At 37.2% G+C, this 24,452-nt stretch overlaps 1 protein-coding gene across 1 annotated transcript in view; it reads left to right on the plus strand.

Moving 5' to 3' along the window:
* The first annotated feature begins 335 nt into the window (after nucleotides 1-335).
* The window catches only part of FASLG (Fas ligand), a 28,483-nt gene continuing 4,366 nt past the window's right edge, over nucleotides 336-24,452 (plus strand). Inside the window, 4 exon segments of the mRNA XM_074222037.1 lie at nucleotides 336-664; nucleotides 667-700; nucleotides 702-756; nucleotides 1,332-1,377. Of these exon segments, the coding sequence (XP_074078138.1) occupies nucleotides 469-664; nucleotides 667-700; nucleotides 702-756; nucleotides 1,332-1,377 (331 nt within the window). The 5' untranslated portion in view covers nucleotides 336-468.

A 24,452-nucleotide genomic window follows, 5' to 3' on the forward strand; every position in this document is an offset into this window, starting at 1 on the left:
GTGGCTAGGGGGAGGAGAGCAGTGGGGAGTAGAAGGTTAGAATTTGAGTATCTACAGGTGGTGGTATTTGGAGACTAATCCTGGCATAGTTACTTGTGACTTGAATTTGCTTCCGTAGCTCTGGGGTTGGGGCAAGTCATCTCATTCACTCACCCAGGCAGGAACAGCAGCCTGAAGCTTTTGAAAGTATATGTCAGAAGATTGTGGGTGGAAAGTCTCAGAGGTTTCCTTTAAGCTTCTTGAGGCCTCCTCAGAAAGCAGGTGGCTCTCAGAGAATCTGCACATGCTGAGGACGAGAGACTTCCCTCAGTGGCTGAACAAAGATAGATCCAAGTTTGCTTCTTTCATGCAGCCCCCGCAGGAATCCCTACTCTGCTAAAGGTTTCATCTAAAGAAGTATTGGTCCTTTCAACAAGCAAGAGTACCTTCCATTCCAGGAGAACCAGCCCCTGGTACTCCTTGTCTGCCATGCAGCAGAACCTGAATTACCTTTACCCTCAAATCTACTGGGTAGACAGCCCTCCCTGTGCTCCTCCAGTGACAGCTCTTCCCCCTCCACCCCCTGCACCTGAAAGGACTGGTCTGAGACTACCACCACTCCCTCCACCTCTACTACCCTGCTCCTCTGAAAAGAGGACCCACCCCACAAATTTCTGTCTTCTAATTTTTTTTTTATGATTCTGGTGGCCCTGAGTGGGTTGAATGAGCATGTTTCAGCTCTTCCACCTGCAGAAGGAATTAGCCGAACTCAAAGAGGTAAGTCCAAGACAATTCTTGGCTTGATGACTATTAACTAGAGTTGAGTATGTGGCTTTGGATCCTTTTGGGTAGTGGATAGCGCTAATTGCCCCATCCTATGAACAGAGAAGTAGGGTCATGGAAGGGGCAAAGTGAGGCTTGAGGTATGGGGGTTCTGGGCCAGACCCAAAGATCTCTGAACTTTTCTGTTCTTTGATAATAAAATGAATGGGGGGGCAAATTGGAATTAGAAATACCAACAAAAAAGCAACTGCATTGCCTCTTTATTTGTCAGTATAGAAAAAATAGAAACAAGATCCATGAATGGGAGTAAGAGATTTTAATTTCAATGGATCAAGAAAATTTTCAAGCCTAATCATGTGAATCCTAAGTACTTGGGTAGTTTTTTCTAGCCTGTTATCAAATGGTAAAACTGAGGCACAAATAATGTTGACCTTTGAGTCAGTGGTAGTTAAGAAGAGTAAGTGAGGTTTGTTGGGGTCTTTGTCTAGGACTTTAAAGTCTTAAAAATGAGATCCCCATTATTCACTAGACTAAATAAGTCTTAACATTTGTATGTTTTATTTTGCCAGTCTACCAGCAATGGGCAGGTAGTTTCTTCTCCTGAATAGCAAATAGGTGAGTCATATTTATACATGTATAAGAGGTATCCGATGTTCATCCTAGACAAGCAATCAAATTTATGAAATACCTCCTATTTTTCATCCCTTTCCTTTCTGTTCTCTGTGATATATTCACTGACTATGTACTCTGGGCTACTTTTAAGTCATAGTGATTTTAGTTACCTGATATTACTATACTACATATTTCTGGTCATGAATATCTCTGTGAATGGAAGAGATAGGGATCTAGAATAAAGCAAAACTATAGAAAATTCAAAACACATTTGGCTTTGCACCTATACATAATCCCAATCTGGATTCCCATTTAATGTGTGTAGATGTAGGGAGACTCCCTCCTATATCCAAGGATAATTAGGCTTTGGTTATATGTTTATTTAGAAGTAATTGTTTCTTTTTCATAAACTCTGTGTTACTAGTGTTGTACCCAAAGAGCAAGATGGAGACCAGAATTTGATAAAGTTGGAGATCTTTAATATTCCCGGGAACTGTCTGGGGGATTGAGTACCCAAATCAGACAGTACCTAAGTGTTCAGGGGATAGGGTTTTTATAGTGTTTTGAGTGGGGGTACTGAAAGCAAGCAAGATACAGAAAAGCAAAGACAGCAGTTAGATATATTATCTTGACATATACATATGTAAACATAGGCTTCCATATAGATAGGGGTGAGAAGGGGTCAGGGTCTTTGTGTGATGACTGTCTGAGATGGAGGGAGTCAGGAATTTACTATCTTATGGTTCCAGGGCATCTGGGGAAGGGGGAGGCAGTCCTGGAATTTAACAGATACAGCAAGATAATTAGGCTAACAAGGGTGCTTTGTAAATCTTTAGACAATTTTATGGTATATCCATGACCTCTAGGGTCCTGTCAGACTATCTTCAGACCTAAAGGCACCTAGCCAAAGTTATATTTCTAAGGAATTTCTCAAGGCCCAAAAGGAGGTCAAGGAACCCTTTCTATACAGGAATTTCACAAACATTGATATTATACTTCATTCCACATATTTTTTTCAAAATAACTCAAACCCTTGAGTTATCATCTTCATAACCTGGATGAGCATGAACTGCAAACATCTTTACAAAGGATCCAGGTATCATCATTACATCTCAACCCACCTATCTCTTTAAGTTGTACAGGCCAGCTAAATCAGAGATAAGACTCTCCTTAGATAGGATATAAACATACCACCCAATAGTCTTCCTCCTTTTCTTTCACTGGAGAACATCTGCACCCTGCCTCTCCTTTTCATAAGGAGAAGGGCATAAGTAGGGGTGTCACACTTACATCATCAAGGGGAGGTTACAAAAACAGATCACTTGACTATACAATGTAAACATTGGTGAGAAATGGTAGAGATAAACTAGTCCAGTGTTTCTCCTCTCTTCTCTCCTGGAGAACTCCAATGCCCTTCTGCATCTTCTGAATCTGTTCCAAAAAGTCCTCTCCAGCTCAGGTGACTAGTTGAGGCTTTGTCTTCTGGTAAAGAATCTGTTTAACATTTTACTTAGATCAAAACACACATTTTCTTCACAAGACAATGAGAATTTGGGGCTTATTGCAATTTACATTTTGCCTTATTGCCATATTGATGCACATACTTCACTTTTAACACAATAAACTTTGATTAGTGTTTTACTATATGAGCAAACTCCCAATGAGAATTATCATACTGACCTAAGCTTGTAACATATATTCAACAATCATCTTAGTTCAGAGTACTCAGCATATGGTTTAAAAATAAAACAATCTTAGCCTTTGCTCTTATTACAATAATGTCTCAAATATCCTTAACCAAAATGAAATTTTTCAAAATATTCTCAAATATATCATTGATTTTCCTTTTCCTAATATACTTATCTGACTCACATTCCTTTCCTTAAGCTAGGCCTTAAAACTATAATTATCCTAAGAATTTCCCATTCTTCTTCTTACCTAAATATACCTTCTAAAAATTAAAGAAACTTAATTCCTATCTTAACATGTAGCTGTTAGCAAGTGTCAGAGCCACACACTGAACACACCTAACCTATCTCTGGCTATTAGATCCAATTCACCTAAAATTTCTTTTTCTATTTTGCTTAGTAACTAACTATAAAGATCCAGGACATTAAAGGAAAATTCCTTTATAGATATAAGTATTGCATGTAAGCATCCAGGCAGAGGTCATGTGGGTAAGTCAAATGTCTTAGGCCAGATTTATTCTTCCAGGTGAGATATTATCCAAATGTCATTTTGGGGAAATCAAGTCAAAGGGATCCAACCTCAGCCATACTGAGAAGCCGCTCCTTTGGCTGCCCATCCCAGTCACCTGACATCTTGGCTTCCTTGGCTGCAAGAACATGACATTTTCCCAGGTGACCTTTTTGTTGACCATCCTGGTATCTGACATAAGAGAAAATCATTTAAAAGTCCTGTGATCTAAAATGGTTGTTTTACTTAGTTAGAACTTCCAGTGAATACAATTCACTAAATTCCAATTATAATCTTAATGGAGTCCCAATTAATGAAACCCCTACCTAAAGCTCTGAGTATCCTTCTTGGGTCTTTGCCTAAAACCAGGTATTCTAACTATGACTGGCCCTACAGGCCTATCTCCTACCTCTTACTAGAGATATCCCTTTGTCTGAAATCATATCTACTCTATCTGTATATAAAGATGGTATATCAGATTCCCCTTGGCTAGAGAAACCTCCTTCTAGCCTGTTGTATCTTATCTCCTTTGTCCAGGAGATTGCACAGAGAAATATCAAATTATCTTGTGTTTCTTTCCTATATTGTATAGTGCTTTTACTTCAAAGCAAACAACCACTGCTTTGGAATATACATATATAGATCCAAAATATTCCCAATTCACAGACATACCTAGAAACTTCTATACATAAACTTATTTACCTACTATCCATCTTCAACATACAAATGGTTATTTTTCCCAAGGCAATTGGGTTAAATGACTTGTCCAAGGTCATACAGCTAAGCAATCACTAAGCGAAGCCTAACTTGAACTCAGGTCTGCTGACTCCTAGGCCTAATGCTCCATCCTCTGCACCACCTAGCTTTCTCTTAACATACAAATTACTTTTCAGAATTTTTTAAAACCATTAAAACATCTTAGGTAGCTTTAAATGTCCAACATGCGTTATTAATTTCTGTGAGTAACAGAGTAGCACACAAATTACTAGATTGTACAAAGCAATTCTTCCATTATTACATTATTCATGAACCCACAGAAAGGGTCATACTTTTTCATATTTTCCTTATTGCTCTTCAAAGCAATCACATTAATCCCAGGCTTTAACAATACAGTATTTAAAAAAAAATATTCACAAGAGATAGCTAAATATTGCAAATATTATCTCTTTGCAGTTACAAAAGAACATCACATAACTGATAAAAACATCTTATTCATCAATAAGTTACCTTACAATAGGGCCCACAATTGCAATTTGTTCAGAGCCCCCATTAGCTGTCTGCAGTTACCAAGAGAGAAATCCACATTCTTGACTTCTTTAAACATGCATTTTTAATATACATTAAACATTAAGATTCTTATTTAAACATCTCCTTTCCCCTTAGAACAAAAGCAGAATGAATATCCCATGTTCTTTACAATTTTGTCTCTTTACCCAAATTCTCATAATCCAATCTCATACATGACACATTTAAAACCCCAATGTAATTACAATTCAACTAACTTCCCAACACCTTAGTTTGATAAAAACTTTAGCATACCTTATACAGAGAATCCAGCACTCACATTCCAAATGTTCTATCCAAAATAAAAATACAATTGTTAGCATTATTAAACTTAACATTAAAACCAATTAGAGTTTTTTCCCAAAAGACATCAGTAAACATCCCTGATAACCTAGGTATTTCTCTTCTTAGTAACCCAATACCACTTTTCTTTAACCCAAAAGTGTTACAATAGTTTAAAATTCCAAACCACATAACTTCTTGCAAAAGTTACAATAGTGTTAAAATAGTTTAATCCCAAGCTAATATAACAATCTAGGTTTTTTAATTCCTCCCATTCTGTACAAACTTTGTCAGAATGTCACAACACTAGTATCCCTCTTTTAAAACCCCAAACTCTAGTTCAGAAACTTTAAAAACAATGAGAGTCATCACTCAGGCCACATGGCCTGCAGATATTCATTAAACGTGATTTCCTTTCAATAAAGGAGTCTCTTAACCCCTGGATCTTAGATTTTTTTTTTCTTTCCCAATCACACATCCCCCCTGGGAAGGGGTCTTTCCCTTTAAGACTGAAGCACTTGAGCTGTCCTGTCTCTTTTTTTTATTGTTTTTGAGATAAGACTTTTTCTGCCAGTTCCCCACCATCCTCCTGCTACCCTCTTCTCCCCTTTTTATTCAGCGAAGGAATCTTCCTTCTGAGAGGGGAGTAGGCTGGTTCAGGGGGAAGGGGAGCCAGGTCTAGGAATGGTCATTCCCTTCCCTGCTCTTGTGTTCCCCCCTTTTGAGCTAGCGAAGGAATCTCCCAAGGGGGAACAAATGGGACCTGGTGACGGGGTGAGGAGATGGGGTTTGGAAATTCAGGGGCTGAGATCTCTAAATTTAACAAAACAGTCATAAGTGTAACACATTAAGAACTAGATTTCACAAAATAATTTTTCCATTATTACAGATCTAGAGCAAGGTCCAACACATTTAAAATTTTCAGGGAACCCAGGGGGGTCATGCTTTGATAATTTCCCTCATTAACAATCATTAATTCCAGCTTTGACATCATTACAGTAAAATAATTTATATTTCCAAAAGCAGATCACATGTTTGATAACACCCTTCATTCTTACTTACTGATAAGTCATCTAATTAGGGTTACATAATTTTTAATTTCCTAATCATTTTCCAAAGCCCCTTACATTTATCCAATATCATTGGAAAGGGGTATCTTGCAGTTAAGATATAATGAAAACATTAAATTCTTAACCTACATGAAACAGAACATGCTGACATCTCATTCTCTTAAAGCAACACAAAACAACTGGTTCTCTTAAAGTTAACCTTATAATTAAGTATCTTTTACAAACAAACCTCTTCTGAATTTTTGGTTTATAACTTATTTTATCTCTTCTTTCAAATACACTTCTATTTTCAAAGAAAATAAGATCCTCTTTCAATGTTAGTTTTACACAATAATTTCAAAAGGCCAATGTACACTTATTACCCATGACAGTGTTACAATTATATGTATAATTTCCTCTTTTTAACAGATAATAAACTACACTGATCTCACATATTAATATTCCCTTTCATAAACATGAGGTGAAAAACAAAGCCTTTCACAAATTTTCTGGGCCAAAAAGATCTTGAGAATTATAACCCATTGGCAAGGTATTCTCTGTTTTGTTTCCATAACAAAATCTTTACAAATGTCATAGGTGAAACTTCAATTCATTTGTTATTACAAAACAATTTTAAAATCTCAATAAGTATAGCTTAAATCGTTCTTATACAAAGGTTATTAATTGTACACAGCATATTTTAATTGCATGTATGTTTTCTTTATTCCCTAAAACTTATAAATACAAAGAATTCTTAAGACCATTTGTTGCTAAAAAATCATTTCTTATGACTACAAGATTTTCTTCATACTTCTCTTAAATTCCAAAAGTCATATTCAAATTAGTTTTAAATCATTTTCTTTCCAAAAGCCTAAAAAGTTTGTAAATTCTTTTTATCTTTATCAGTGCAATTCTAACTTCTCAATGCTCTCACTTATAAGAACTTTCTATCCTCACTGACAATATTTCTTTTTTTTTTTTTTTTTAGGTTTTTGCAAGGCAAAGGGGGTTAAGTGGCTTGCCCAGGGCCACATAGCTAGGTAATTATTAAGTGTCTGAGACTGGATTTGAACCCAGGTACTCCTGACTCCAAGGCCGGTGCTTTATCCACTATGCCACCTAGCCTCCCAACAATACTTCTTAATATTAGAACATTCTATGTTCTGGGAATTGGAGATTCTCCACAATTTGAGATATCAAAGTAATATGTACTAATTCTTTACCTTTACTGTTTATCATTACTCACTCACTCCAGATTTTTCCCAAAGACATGAACTATACCTCAATCAGTGTAAAATTCTCCTTGTTTAGTTATTCTAAAGCTTAAGAACACATAACTCACAAGTCTGTCCTGACTCCCATGACTCTGGAGGGGCCATAAAACATCAGATTCCAAATTCAAATATATTCTTTGCAAACCCCTTAATTCAATTTACATGTATGTTTAGATTAGTACATTATAGGATCAATAATAACATAATAAAATTAACATTTACCTAGCAATTGCTTTCATATCAAACTTTTCACTTTATGGGGTTTATTATTTTTCTAATCAATTCATTGCCAAGCTTTGCAAAAAGTACCAATTTAATGCAATTTTAAATCACCCCAACCTCATATAAACACATTACAGTTCTATACTTTCTTCTTTTCTTATAATGATTTGTACACCATTTTCCAAAGTTCCCAAAATCCATCTTTGGTGTACAAAGTCAACCATGCTCCAACCTTCTGTCTACATACTTTTACCACTTTCCATACTTAACAAATGGTGCAAAGAAATCCCAATTGTCTCTAAGTCTGGATTTTCTTTCCAGTCTTTTCAGAATCTCTTACTCAAACTATACAACTCACATTTTTCCACCATTCCTTTTCATTAGCTCTTCTTGACTTTAATTCATACTATTCTGAACTAGTCACATAGCTTATACAGCTATATAAACTACAGATATGATTCTACTTTTCACAATGCATTTTCCATTCCAAGGTTTTAATATTTAACATTTCTTGATTATAACTGCTAAAATCCTGGAGAAGGCAGTCATTCAAAAATCCCTTACCTAATTAGAATATTACCTGCCCCCCCTTTTTCAAATAGAGTAAACTGAATAACTTTTATAGAGACCATCCTAGATTTTTTATGGGGGGGGTTGGTCTTCTATTCTTCAACCCTTACATGTCCCATAATTTTCTGTAATAACTAACAATATCTGAATCTGTATTGATAAACTCCTGAAGCTCTAATGATGCCATATCATTCTGGAAAAAGATTAATTATTTAGTTTCCCCTATACAGGCATCTTGGTGACCACATTATACACTTTAGGATTAACCTGACTCTCTCTTTCTGAAATTTATTTTCCCTATTTTCAAATTAAAATAGCATTTCTTTCTATGATTTCTTTGTTTAACATATTTGATAATATTTGCTGTTTCTTTAACTTCAAAATAAGGTCCCTTTTAACACTTACTTTATTAATTCTTCCTGAAGTAGCTCTCTCTCCTGTAAGGGGGAGGGAGGGGGAAACACTCTGGCATCACAGAATCAAGGAGAATGGGAAAGAGAAGGGAACATAAACAAGGAATGGGGGGGCCCTTCTCATAATAGTAAAATAACAGGGTGAGTAGTTTGGCCTCAGTCAATTTAACACCACAATCCATTCCTTTTTTAAAATAAAAGTTTAAAAATCCCTCTCGGAAGTGCTCAAGGGACAACTCAGAGGTGAGGAGGGAGGGATCAGATTATCCATTGTAACACAGGCCGGAAGCAGGCTCAAGGGGAGAGCCAGTGAGGATATTAGTTGCCTAAAAATCTAGCTGCCCAAAATAACAAAGAGCAGCAATTTAAATGAGGCCCAAGGACAATTTTAGGGGAATTTTTCTCCCCATCTAACAAATCAATAGAAGAACCTGAACACACATGTAAATAGACAATCTAAACACATAAAGACAGATGAGGCACAAGCACAGATCACACAAACGCAACAGAATTTTCCAAACTGACAATCTCAAACAATCCACAAACACAGGCCAATGGCAAATTCCTGACGTCTCAGGAATGCCATGAGGGGAGATTTCAGGGTTGCATCTGACCATTTCACCCTCCCAAAGGCCGACCAAATGTGTCCCCGCTATCGCAAGAAGCACGCAAAAGAGGGGACCCAGACATCATGTCTGATACGGAATTCCCACGCACCCAAATGTCTAGACCCAGAACCAGAACAAGCTTACCTCCGAAGGTGTAACAGGATCTCCACTTAGGCTGAATGAGGGATGGCAGTCGAGGAGAGGTCCATACTAACACTTATCTCTACCTGGTCCTGGGGCCCCGGAACATCATCAGGGGCTGGCTCCCCTAGAAGAAGGAGAGACAGTCTGTTCGAACCTAAACTTGAGGCTCCCGTGGTCTCCTTTGGTGACACAAAACACCAAGATCTCGCTGGGGCCTCCAAATGTTGTACCCAAAGAGCAAGACAGAGACAAGAATTTGATAAGGTTGGAGATCTTTAATATTCCCGGGGACTGTCTGGGGGATTGAGTACCCAAATCAGGCAGTACCTAAGTGTTCAGGGGATAGGGTTTTTATAGTGTTTTGAGTGGGGGGTACTGAAAGCAAGCAAGATGCAGAAAAGCAAAGACAGCAGTTAGATATATTATCTTGACATATACATATGTAAACATAGGCTTCCATATAGATAGGGGTGAGAAGGGGTCAGGGTCTTTGTGTGATGATTGTCTGAGATGGAGGGAGTCAGGAATTTACTATCTTATGGTTCCAGCCATATCTGGGGAAGGGGGAGGCAGTCCTGGAGTTTAACAGATACAGCAAGATAATTAGGCTAACAAGGGTGCTTTGTAAATCTTTAGACAATTTTATGGTATATCCATGACCCCTAGGGTCCTATTGGACTACCTTCAGACCTAAAGGTGCCTAGCCAAAGTTATATTTCTTTTTGTTTGTATGTTTTTGTTTTTTTTAATTTTTATTAAAGATATTATTTGAGTTTTACAATTTTCCCCCACTCTTGCTTTCCTCCCCCACCCCCACCCCACAGATAGCACTGCGTCAGTCTTTACTTTGTTTCCATGTTGTACCTTGATCCAAATTGGGTGTGATGAGAGAGAAATCATATCCTTAAAGAGAACAGAATTCTCAGAGGTAACCAGATCAAACAATAAGACATCTGGGTTTTTTTTTTCCGAATTAAAGGGAATAGTCCTTGTACTTAGATCAAACTCCACAGCTCCTTATCTGGATACAGATGGTATTCTCCTTTGCAGAAAGCCAAAAATTGTTCCCAATTGTTGCGCTGATGGAATGAGCAAGTCCTTCAAGGTTGAACATCACTCCCATGTTGCTGTTAGGGTGTACAGTGTTTTTCTGGTTCTGCTCATCTCACTCAGCATCAGTTCATGCAAATCCCTCCAGGTTTCCCTGAAATCCCGTCCCTCCTGGTTTCTAATAGAACAATAGTGTTCCATGACATACATATACCACAGTTTGCTAAACCATTCCCCAGTTGAAGGACATTTACTGGATTTCCAATTCTTTGCCACCACAAACAGGGCTGCTATAAATATTTTTGTACAAGTAATGTTTTTACCCTTTTTCCTCATCTCTTCAGGGTATAGACCCAGTAGTGGTATTGCTGGGTCAAAGGGTATGCACATTTTTGTTGCCCTTTGGGCATAGTTCCAAATAGCTCTCCAGAAGGGTTGGATGAGTTCACAGCTCCACCAACAGTGTAATAGTGTCCCAGATTTCCAACATCCTTTCCAACAATGATCATTATCCTTCCTGGTCATACTGGCCAATCTGAGAGGTGTGAGGTGGTACCTCAGCGAAGCTTTAATTTGCATTTCTCTAATAATTAATGATTTAGAGCATTTTTTCATATAGCTATGGATTGCTTGAATCTCCTCATCTGTAAATTGCCTTTGCATATCCTTTGACCATTTGTCAATTGAGGAATGGCTTTTTGTTTTAAAAATATGACTCAGTTCTCTGTATATTTTAGAAATGAGTCCTTTGTCAGAATCATTAGTTGTAAAGATTGTTTCCCAATTTACTACTTTTCTTTTGATCTTGATTACATTGGTTTTATCTGTGCAAAAGCTTTTTAATTTAATGTAATTGAAATCATCTAATTGGTTTTTAGTGATGTTCTCCAACTCTTCCTTAGTCATAAACTGTTCCCCTTTCCATAGATCTGACAGGTAGACTAGTCCTTGATCTTCTAATTTGCTTATAGTATTGTTTTTTATGTCTATGTCCTGTAACCATTTGGATCTTATCTTGGTAAAGGGTGTGAGGTGTTGGTCTAAGTTTCTTCCATACTAACTTTCAATTATCCCAGAAGTTTTTATCAAAGAGGGAGTTTTTATCCCAGTGGCTGGACTCTTTGGGTTTATCAAACAGCAGATTACTATACTCCTCTCCTGCTTTTACACCTAGTCTATTCCACTGGTCCACCACTCTATTTCTTAGCCAATACCAAACAGTTTTGATGACTGATGCTTTATAATATAATTTTAGATCGGGTAGTGCTAAGCCACCTTTGTTTGCGTTTTTTTTTTTCATTAAGCTCCTGGCAATTCTTGACTTTTTATTTCTCCATGTGAATTTACCTACAATTTTTTCTAACTCATTAAAGTAATTTTTTGGAATTTTGATTGGTAGGGCACTAAACAGATAGTTTAGTTTTGGTAGAATTGTCATTTTTATTATATTAGCTCTCCCTATCCATGAGCAGTTGATATTTGCCCAGTTATTTAAATCTGATTTAATTTGTGTGAGAAGTGTTTTATAATTGTTTTCAAAAAGATTCTGAGTCTGTCTTGGCAAATAGACTCCCAAATATTTTTCACTGTCTGAGGTTACTTTGAATGGGATTTCTCTTTCTAGCTCTTCCTGCTGTTTCTTGCTAGACATATATAGAAAAGTTGAAGATTTATGGGGGTTTATTTTATAACCTGCAACTTTGCTAAAATCTCTAATTGTTTCCAGTAGTTTTTTAGATGATTTCTTGGGATTCTCTAGGTAGACCATCATGTCATTTGTGAAGAGAGTTTTGTCTCTTCCTTCCCAATTCTAATTCCTTCAATTTCTTTTTCTTCTCTAATTGCTGATGCTAACATTTCTAATACAGTATTGAATAGTAGTGGTGATAATGGGCACCCTTGTTTCACCCCTGATCTTATTGGGAATGCCTCTAGCATCTCCCCATTGAGTATAATGATTCTTGATGGTTTCAGATAGATACTGCTAATTATTTTAAGGAACAGTCCATTTATTCCTACACTCTCTAGTGTTTTTAATAGGAATGGATACTGTATTTTGTCAAAAGCTTTTTCAGCATCTATTGATATGATCATATGGTTTCTGATAGGTTTGTTATGGATATAATTGAGTATACTAACAGTTTTCCTAATAATGAACCAACCCTGCATTCCTGGAATAAATCCTACTTGATCATAATGTATTATCCTAGTGATGACTTGTTGTAGTCATTTTGCTAAGATTTTATTTAGGATTTTTGCATCTATATTCATCAGGGAAATAGGTCTATAATTTTCTTTCTCTGTTTTTACTCTTCCTGGTTTAGGTAGCAGTACCATATTGGTTTCATAGAAAGAGTTAGGCAGAGCTCCATCTTTCCCTATTTTTCCAAAGAGTTTATATAGGATTGGAGCCAATTGTTCCTTAAATGTTTGGTAGAATTCACTTGTGAATCCATCAGGCCCTGGAGATTTTTTTTAGGGAGTTCAATAATGGCTTGTTGAATTTCTTTTTCTGAGATAGGGTTGTTCAGGTATTTCATCTCTTCTTCATTTAACATGGGCAACTTATATTTTTGTAAATATTCATCCATTTCACTTATATTATCAAATTTATTGGCATAAAGTTGGGCAAAATAATTTCGAATTATTACTTTAATTTCCTCCTCATTGGTGGTGAGTTCACCTTTTTCCATTTATAATACTAGCAATTTGGTTTTCTTCTTTCTTTTTTTAATCAAATTGACCAGAGGTTTATCAATTTTATTGGTTTTTTTCATAATACCAACTTTTGGTTTTATTTATTAATTTAATAGTTTTTTCACTTTCAATTTTATTAATTTCTCCTTTAATTTTTAAAATTTCTAATTTGGTATTTGATTGTGGATTTTTGATTTGTTCTTTCTCTAATTTTTTTAGTTGCATGTTTAGTTCATTGATTTCCTCTTTCTCCAATTTATTCATATAAGCATTTAGAGCTATAATATATCCCCTGAGAGTTGCTTTGAATGAATCCCATAGGTTTTGGTATGTTGTTTCATTATTATCATTATCTAGGATAAAATGGTTAATTCTTTGTATAATTTGTTTTTTGGCCCACTCATTTTATAAGATGAGGTTATTCAGTTTCCAATTTGTTCTGGGTCTATATCTCCTTGGCCCAGTATTGCATATGACTTTTTATTGCATTGTGATCTGAGAAAGATGTAGTCACTATTTCTGCCTTTCTGCAGTTGATCATTAGGTTTTTATGTCCTAGTACATGGTCAGTTTTTGTATAAGTTCCATGTACTGCAAAGAAAAAGGTATATTCCTTTCTATTCCCATTCACTTTCCTCCATAAGTCTACCATATCTAATTTTTCTAACAATCTATTTACCTCTCTAATTTCTTGTTTGTTTTTTGATTTGATTTATCTAGATCTGATAGCGGGAGGTTGAGGTCTCCTACTAGTAGAGTTTTGCTGTTTATGGCTTCCTGTAATTCTTTCAGCTTCTCCTCTAAGAATTTGGGTGCTGTCCCACTGGGTGCATATATATTCAATATTGAAATGACTTTATTGTCTATGGTACCTTTTAGGAGGATAAAGTTTCCTTCCTTATCTCTTTTAACACTATCTATTTTTGCTGCTGCCTTGTCTGAGATAAGGATTGCTACCCCTGCTTTTTTTACTTTAGCTGAAGCAAAATATATTTTGCTCCAACCTTTTACCTTTACTCTATATGTATCTCTCTGCTTCAAATGAGTTTCTTGTAAGCAGCATATTGTAGGGTTCTGGTTTTTAATCCACTCTGCTATTTGCTTACCTTTTAAAGGAGAGTTCATCCCATTCACATTCAAGGTTATGATTACTAATTCTTTATTGCCCTCTGTGCTATCTTCCCTCTGTTTGTATTTTCCCCCCTTTCCCTCCTTTTATCCATATTCCCCAGTATTTTGTTTTTGAATACCACCCCCTTCAGTGTGTTTGCCCTCCTATATCACACCCTCCCCCTTTCTTTCCCTTTTTCCTGTTCCCTTTCCTTCCTTTTGTTATTTCCCCTTATTTCCTCCACTCCCCTTCCCTTTCTCCATACCCCCTCCCCTTTTCCCCTTTTAATACTTGAAATGTTAGATGTTTTATAAGTTAACTGAGTATGTGTAGGTTGACTTTAAACCAAGACTGATGAGAAGATGATTCAGGTGTTTCTCCTCTGCTCCTTTCTTCCCCTCTATTACCATAGGTTTTTTGTACCTTTTAGTGTAATGAGATTTGTCCCATTCAATCCCCTCCCTCCTCCCGTCTCTTTCCTGTCCCCCTTTTTAGGGAGGTAGTGTATTTTTTTTAAATCATTCTATCTAAGTCATAGAAAATTCTGAGTGTCTGTCCCTTCTAGTTCAGTATATTCTGTTGAATAGAGTCAAAATTCCTAAGAGTTATTAGAGTCTTTCTCCCCAGTGGAGTTAAAGCCAGTTACATCCCATTAGATATCAGTCTCATGGATAGGTCATGGATGTCCATCATTTCTGGCTAGGTATATTCTCTCTGTTAGAGTTACATTTCTCAGGATTTATGAGAGTCTCCCCCCCCCCCATGCTGGGATATAGCCAGTTTCAACTTACTGGATTGCATTTTTTTCCTTTTACTGCCCCCCCCCCTTTTTTTTACCTTTTCATGTGTCTCTTGAACCTCCTGTTTGATATCCAAATTTTCTGTTTAGCTCTGATTTTTTCATCAGAAATTTTTGGAATTATTCCATTTTGTTAAATATCCATCTTTTTTTCCCTGGAAGAGAAGGCTCAGCTTTGCAGGAAAGTAGATTCTTGGCTGCATTGCAAGCTCCCGTGCTCTTCGAAATATCTCGTTCCAGGCCCTTCAATCCCTTAAAGTTGATGCAGCCAGGTCCTGCATGATCCTTACTGTGGCTCCTTGATATTTAAATTGTTTCTTTCTGGCTGCTTGCAGGATTTTCTCTTTTATCTGATAGTTCTGGAGTTTGGCCACAACATTCCTTGGTGTTTTCATTTTAGGATCTTTTTCTGGGGGGGATCGATGTACTCTTTCAATAACTACTTTGCCCTCTGATTCCATGATGCCAGGGCAGTTTTCCATCACTAGATCCTGTAATATTAAGTCCAGGCTTTTTTTTCTTCCATGTTTTCAGGATGTCCTCTAATTTTCAGGTTGCCCCTCCTCATCTATTCTCGAAGTCAGTGGTTTTGTTGATGAGGTATTTGACATTTGCTTCTATTTTTTTCTATTTTTTGATTTTGTTTAACTGACTCTTGCTGTCTCGTGGAGTCATTAGTTTCTGTAGACTCCATTATTTTTTTGGGGGAGGAGTTTTCTTCATTAACTTTTTCCAGTTGGTCAATTCTACTTTTGAAAGAGCTTTACATTTGACCAATTGAGGTTTTGAGAGAATTAATTTCTTTTTGCATTTGCTCATTTGAGGATCTGAGAGAATTATTCTCATTTTGTAATTGTTCAATTCTACTTTCTAAGGTTTTTGTTTTCTTGTTGCAAGGTATTAATTGTCTCCCCAAAATTTTCCAGTTGATTTTTAAATTCCTTCCTTATTTCTTCAAGGCAGTCTTTCGGTGCTGGAGACCAGATTTTATTCTCCTCAGAGGTTCCAGGTCTCTCTGGGTTGGGGTCTTTCCCTTCCAGGAATTTTTCTATGGATCCACCTTTCCACTGACCCTTCTTCATTATGCTAAGACCTTGAGTGGGGGGGGGGCTGGTTCACCTGGGCTTGGGATTGCTACAGGCTTTACTGAGTGCAGTTTCTCTGGCTAGCCAATAGGAGGTGCTGGTTGCCCTCTGGAGTGTCTGTGACCTTGGTTGAAAGGCCTTCTCCCTTTGCTAGAGGGAGGGAATTGGAGCTATTGAATTATTTTGCCTTCAATCAATGGTGGGCTTTACCCTGGCTTGAGGTCATTCGTCAGCTGGGCTGGTTCTTTTGCTCACACACCTGGGCCTGAGGCAGAAATAATTTGCATTTGTTTGAGAAGAGGCCTCAGTGCAATGGAGTTGTGGGCTCAGAGTTTCTCAGACCTGAGGAGCCCAGGGATGGTGTCCTGCACCAGACCTCTCCCCGCAGCCCCTTCCCCAAGCTCCAGGGAGACAGCACCAACACCAGCGCCTCTGCTTCCCTGCAGACCCAAGCCCCCTTTGTCCAGCCCCACCGCTGATCCAGCAGGTCCGGCTCTCAGGCCCTCAGACTCCCGGTTCCGATTCAGCTATTGGTCTGGCTGATCCCAGGCTGATCTTCCCTCGGAGCTCAGACTCACCTGCTGGTACTCAGCCAAGGCTGCTGCGGGAGACAAATCCTGAGCTAGATTTTCCTCTCCTGGCTTTTCTTTCTGAGTTTCCTGGTTCGGAATTCTTTTAAGAGGTTTGTTTCATGTGATAGATGGGGAAGAGATCAGGAGACTTTAGAACTGTGCCTGTCTTCTCTCCACCATCTTGGCTGGAAGTCCAAAGTTATATTTCTAAGGAATTTCTCAAGGCCCAGAAAGAGGTCAAGGACTCCTTTCTATACAGGATTTTCACAAACATTGATATTATACTTCACTAGATCTTAGATGAATTCATGACTAGATACTTTGAGCAAGCCGCCTGTGGGTCCCCAAACCCTCTGTGCCTTGTCATCATCTGCTTCCCTAGAAATCTTCCAAATAATACTTATGTGATAACTTAGAGGTCAATCGATTCTTTCAATGTCTTGGGGATAGCATTGTTCTACTTGAGAGGTCCATCTGTTGTCTTGTTCTAGGATTGGCTCACTTCTATTTTTAGGTATATAGATATTTGCTAATGCCACCAATACCAAAACTTTTGGTAATATATTACTAATCACTTGGTGACACAGAATGTTATCAGTGGTCAAGTTAAACTGGATTTTTTGAATCTTCAAGTCTTAATAATTGCAAAATTGTAGCGGTTAAAGACCCAGGTTATTTATATTTTAACAAGACAAGAATGGGATTGAGATGAGAATAGGAAGTACATTAATTCAATTTAATTTATCAAATATCTCCAAACTAGCTGCTAGGGAGACTAAAACAAACATGACCCCATGCAGAAGTGGCATGGTGCCATGGATAGACCATTGATTTTAGAAAGAGATTTATGTTCAAATCCTGATTGCACTAATGCAATACTGTGCAAGTTATCTCATCACTATGGGCCTCAGTTTCCTCATCTGTAAGAAGATAGGGTTGAACTAAAGGTCCTCTAAAGTTTTCTCCAACCATAATGTATGATCTTATAATCTCACCTCTCAAAGAGATTGTATTTTAAAAGGAAGATAAGATAGGTATGTTCATGTGAAGACAGAGAGGTGTGAAATAAGGATTTTATGTTACATTGAATCCAGTTCATTAGTCCTCTTAGTTTTATGCCTTATGGATACTAAGATGCTTTATGAAATTTGAACTTTGTTTCTTTTGTTGTTACTATTAATCACTAACATCCTACTTTGAGGCCACATTATGCTATAGAAGTGATTTTTTCCTCTCTAAATCATCGGAGCACAGTGTCTTGCAGCTCCAATAAAGTCTGGAAGGATTCATTTATGGATTCTTTAATGGATTATATGTCTCTCATCTGAAGGTCAGTTTCTTCATTGGAGAGACCCAAAGCAGAATTTTGGCCTATGGGTGATAATATTGCTGTGACCACAAAAGCTTTAAGTACTGTCTATAAAGGCATGGAAAACTTATGTGAGATCTGGATTGAAAAGGAGGGGTTCTAAAATAAATAAATTATGAATCCTTGTGAAGTTTCCTTTTTCTTTTCCTAAGTGGGCAAATAGCAAATCAGATCAAGGGTGGTTCTGTTGGGAAACAAAAAATTGGTTTAAGTCTGAAGCTCAGAGTTCTAACTCTTAGCCAGAAGTGAGCTTTCCTTTACTTTTGAGTAGCAGAAACAACAGGTCATTTATTTGTCCATTGAACTGATTCCCTAAACAAAGGGAGAATATACAATGAATATGATATTTGGTTGTGAAGAGTAACCTCGTGCAGAGTGCCTGCTTGGGACTGGATCAGGGAGCAAGTGCTGAGGCTGACCCAGATCATAGATTTAGTTGGAACGATCTTAGAGGTTATCCAATCTGCCCATTTTACGGATGAAACTGAGCCTTTGAGAACTTAAGTGACTTATACAAGATTGCAGCTAATTAATGGCAGAAAAGGATTTAGGGCCCAGTTTTTTCTGATTTACATTCCATTGCTCTTTCCAACTTAATGTATCATTTCCCTTTATAAGAAAATCTAGACCATTTGCCAATCAGTCAAGAATATTTACTAAAAATATCTTATATGCCAGACTATACTATACTAAGTGCTGGGGATACAAGGGAAGGCAAAAAGCATTCCCTGCTCTCAAGGAGCTTATAGTTTCATGGGAAGTGGGTGGGAAACAAATGAAAGCAACTATTTACAAATAAGAAATAGACAGGATAGGGGGCATCTGGGTGGTATAGTGAATAAAGCACTGGCCTTGGAGTCAGGAGTATCTGGGTTCAAAACCGGTCTCAGACACTAAATAATTACCTAGCTCTGTGGCTTTGGGCAAGCCACTTAACCCCATTTGCCTTGCAAAAAAAAAAAAAAACCTTAAAAAAAGGATAAATTGCAGGTAATCATAGAAGGAAGATCAGGAGATAAGAAAAGGCTTTTTGTTCACTTGTGAAGTTTTCTTTACCTAAGACCAACCAAGAAAAGGAGAAAATGAAACCTAAAAAATTAGTTAAAAAAATAGCTACCTCAAATGAGAGGGCAGCTAGATAATGCAGTGTATAGAGGTCTGGGCCTAGAGTTGGAAAAATTCATCTTCATGAGTTCAAATCCAGCTTCAGACACTTATTATCTGTGTATCTCTGAGCAAGTCACTTAACCTTGTTTACCTCAGTTTCTTCATTTGTAAAAATGAACCAGAGATGGAAATGGAAAACCACTTTAGTACCTTTGCCAAAAAAGCTTCAAAAGAGGTCATAAAGAGTCAAACATGACCAGAACAACTGAACAACAACAAATAAAATCTTCAAATGAATTTTAAAAAAAAACACAAAGAGAAGAGCACAAAGCTAAGCTTTAACAATATCTGGTGTGTATTTCTAATTGTGTGCTCCAGTCATTTGACAGGTAATATGAATGTAAAGTGCCTTAGAATATGAGTTTTGAGGTTCTTAAACAGTTTTAGGTCATGGACCCATGTGACAATCTGGTGAGGCCTTTTAGAATAATGTTTTTGTTGTTGTTCAGTGATTTTACCCATGACTTAGGCTTCATAACCCCATCTGGGGTTTTCTTGGCTAAGATGCTGAAGTGGTTTGCCATGTCCTTGTCTGGCTCATTTTACAGATGATGAAACTGAAGCAAATAAAGGTTTTTGAAATGTGTATAAAATATAATATGTAGATTTTTAAAGGAAACTGATTATGTTGAAATTTAGTTGTCAGTATAGTGGTATATTAAAGACGTGTATATATTTATACATGTTATAGATATGTTTGCATGTGTATATAAACATCCACACGTATATGTAGTTGCACATTGTATTTACACATAGTGTTCATATGTATGTATGTTATGAAGCCCTATAAGCTAGATGTAGGGACCTTAGTGAAATTTTCTGAGCAGCTCCCATTTCTTAGTGGGGGTTACAGTTTATATTATTGGCCCACTGCTTGATTAATGTGCTTGAAGAAGGAAAGAAAAATGATAATAGCCAGATCCAACTATTAACAGTGATACCTAGTCACTTATAAAGAACTTTCTAAATTCTCATTTGATCTTCACAATAATGCTGACAGGCAGGTCTCCAAACCAAACCAAACCTTGAAAGGGTTATCAAAAAGGCCATCCAATTTGATCAAATAAGGTAACATCTTTAGGATGTTTTATTCATAACAATAGATAAATGAACTTCTAATATTAAAATTAATACTTCATTACTGACTATTGAACCCTCAAGGAGGTAGGATTTCATTAGACTAGCTATTTCTTCTACCACCATAAAGTAAAACCTCTCAATTACTTAAAGACTAATTGATCTTTAAAAATTGCAATGGCTAGGGGGCGGCTAGGTGGTGCAGTGGATAGAGCACCGGCCCTGGAGTCAGGAGTACCTGAGTTCAGGTCCAGCCTCAGAACACTTAATAATTACCTAGCTGTGTGGCCTTGGGCAAACCACTTAACCCCATTGCCTTGTAAAAACCTAAAAAAAATTGCAATGGCTGAAAAATATGTCATTCTCCTGACCACTTTGTGATGGGTCTCATCTGATCCTCTGATGAGATATATAAAGTATCACAGAATCCATGTTTGAAGCTGGGCAAACCTATCAAGCCTAGTCTTGGGAAAACCAGAGTCGCTTCCAGACTTCAATGAAGCACTGATGCAGAACTGTAGAAAAGCAATGTTATTGCTAATAACTGTTAAAAGAAGGCAACTAGGTGGCATAGTGGATAGTGTTGGATATGGAGTCAGGAAAACCCGAGTTCAAAATAAACCTCATACATTTCACTATTACATGTCTCTAAACAAATCATTTAACTTCTGTAAAATGAGAATAATGATAATAATAGTACCTACCTGTCAGGATTATTGTAAGGATCAAATGAGACTATTTATAAAGTTCTTTATAAGCAACTAGGTATTATTGTTAATAGTTGGATCTGGCTATGAATATCATTAAGGTGCTTGATAATTTGAAGTGGCCAGCTCTATTCCTCATCTTTTATAACCTGCTTGATATAAACTTCCTGTGTATAGATCAAGTGGTCAGATGTCTCACCTTGTCACTGATAATCTTGGTTTTTTTTTTACTTCCTGTACAAGTAAATAAAAGTTTTACTTAGTTTTACCAAATAAATTGAGAAGTACTTCAAATTCATAAATTGCCTTGACTCATTTATTATGGTGATATAATCATCCATATAATTGGACTAAAATTTGGGTTTAAAGCCAGGGACCTAAAGAAAACATCCTTTGGACCATGGAGGGTAGATTATATGAACTTCATTAAGGAACTCATAGGATTCCTTTGGACCTCTCACATCCAACCTTAACCCTGAGGGTCCTGCAACCTTTGGAATTCTGCTTTTCTTTCATTTTTCCAAAATTTAGCCTTTTCTTGACTCTTTCTCCCCATTTCATCCTTTATTGGCTGGTTAGAAAGATCATCACTTTTAACTTAGATGAATCGTTGACTTCTCATAAGATTGGTTTCCCCCTCCTCTTTTCCTCATGCATAGCATATTTCCTAGTTTTTTCCCCCAATACAGCAGGTTCATCAGAGTAGCAGCAGACATAGACTCTACAGATATATTATTTTACATACATATGGGTGCATCCATACAATGTATGTAAACATGCATGTCTGTCTGCATACATATATACCCATATATGGTGGCTCAAACATTTCAGTGTAGTTTTTAGCTTCAAATTTAATACTAAAAAATTGGAACGATTGACCTTTAAGGTTTCTTCCAATGCTAAATATTAAAACCATGCGGTCTATGTTCTATCTGTGTCACTAGAGAAGACAGTTCTTAGGCAGCACTCCCATTTTGTGTGGGCATCCTGCTGAAGAGGTGCTGTCCAGGAGACTTGACAAATCCCATCGATTGACAAGTTCATAGAGATTGTCATTTCCACCAGGGTGACTGGATTCTGGTGTGGAAGTTGTCAAAGGCAGTCAAGGCCTCATTTTAACATGTGTAACAATTTTTACCAGGGTCAAAAAGCCATTTCCTATTTCTAATCAGTAAAGATGAATTAAGCAACTTTCTGCTCTGTCCATGGTACTGTGCTAGGGGCTGTACAAGATGGAAATTTTAGATAAGCTCTAATCCCTCTTTTTAAAGAGTAATAATAATAATCATATAATTAGTAATAACAATACTAACAATTAGAATTAATAATAATAATAAACTACTCTTAAGGTTTACAGAGTGCCCTACAGATATCTTAATTTAGCTTTATCAAACCCAGGGAAGTCGGTTATGAATATCCCTATTTCCAGATGAGGAAACTGAAGCAGGCAGAAGTCAAATGATTTACTTTGAGCCACATAGTTGGGAAGTATATGAGACCGGACTGGAACTCATGTCTACTTGACTCCAGGACCAGTGCTCCATCCAGGGTGCCACCTGGATGCTTCTAACAAAGATTTACAATAGTAGAAAGACAAAGCATAAAGCAGAGTGAACCATTATATACAATATAACATGACAAGTGTATCTGAGAAATGCAAAATTCAGTATTCTGGGTGGTAGAAAGGTGAATATTATGACTGGTAGTGCATGAGACTGGATATAGATGGGGGAGAAGTCAGAGGAGGTAGCATTTGAATTGGGTTAGAAATTTAACAGATGAAGGGAAAATGAGGGCATTCCAAAAGTTGAGAATAGCACAGGTCTTTAAAGAAAAGTGAGGAAAGAAAGCAAAAGGTGTGTTTCAGGAGTGGAGAGTGCTCCATTTGGACTTCAGCCTAGAGTTCTTGGACAACCACATGGGTAGCTCTGGGATGTGTAGGGTCTTCAGTACCCAAAAGACAAATTGGAATTCTGTTGATAGAGAGAGCTATGGAAGATCCTTGAGCATAGTGATATTGAGATTAGAACTATGGATAAGGAAGTTTAGTCCTAAAAAGAGTAGATATGAGGGATATGAGGAATGGGATGAGGGATATGAGGAGGGATATGAGAATGGATATAAGAAGACTAATTTTGTTTGCCATTGAAATTGTTTAGTCAGTATTAATGAGGGACCTGTATGAGGGTGATGGTATAGGAAATAGAAATAAGGGACTCATTTGAGTGATTTAGTCATAACATTCCTTTTCCCAATGACCTTCAATAGCTCCCTATTTCCATTCCAGTAAAACTGAAACCACTCTGCCTGATGTTCAAAGATCCCTGTTATCTGGTACCATCTCCTTGATGAAGACTTTTCTGATCCCCAGTGTTGGTGCCATCTTTTGCCTGCAATTTTTTTAATCTTATAAATATATTTCTCTTGTATTGCTATGTATTATAGTCACATGAACTTGTGTCTCTAGACTCTAAGCTACTTAATGGTAAGAAATATTTCTTGGCTAAATATCATATCCACCCCAGTGCACAGTGTTGTTCATACTAGGCATAGGTTACTGAGGCAATGAGGGCTGTGCCATGGGATAGTAGGATCACAGATTAAAAGTCATGATTAAGCACAGATTTAAAGACCATTTAGTTCAATTCCCTTATTTTAGAGATGAGAAAATCGGTCAAGGAAAGTTAAGTGATTTGCCCAACATCAGATGGATTTTAATTATCAGAGGCGGGCTTTCTATATACTTAACTAATTTAATGAGTTTTCTCTTGACTGGTATGGAGAAAATGTTGACCTCTTAAAAATCTTTCAAGTATTTTTTCAACTAATTGGTCATCTTTCTTTTTTTTCTTTTTTTGAGGAAATTGTGGTTAAGTGGCTTACCCAGGGTCATACAGCTAGCTAGTAAGTGTCTGGGGCCAAATTTGAACTCAGGTCCTCCTGAGTAGAGGTGGTGATCTAGTCACTACACCATCTAACTGCCCCTAACTGGGCTATTGTTAAACCATAGATGATTCTCATTGTACCACCACAACTTGCCTAATCTGGACTGACTTCTCAGTCATGCTCATTCCATCTCTTTCTCCTCCTCTTCCTCTATTCTCCTCTCCATCTTCTTCTCCTCCTCCTCTTCTTCCACCTCCATGTATTTCAGTCTTTATTGATGATTTTTGTTGTTAATATCATGATATATGGTATCCATATAAATCTCCCTCCCACCTCTCCTGTAACAGTCAAACAAAGCCTACTGATATAGGAACCTATTTGGCAGAAAATACCATATTGAACATCTGTAGTCATGGTCAGCAAGAGGAGGAAGGGTTTCCTGAGCCAATTAATTAGTTGTGATCATTAGATTATGTCATTTCTATGATTATAATAAAGGTAACTATAGAGGGAGTT

Source organism: Macrotis lagotis, chromosome 2 (genome assembly GCF_037893015.1).
Source record: "Macrotis lagotis isolate mMagLag1 chromosome 2, bilby.v1.9.chrom.fasta, whole genome shotgun sequence".
Classification (NCBI taxonomy): Eukaryota; Metazoa; Chordata; class Mammalia; order Peramelemorphia; family Peramelidae; genus Macrotis; species Macrotis lagotis.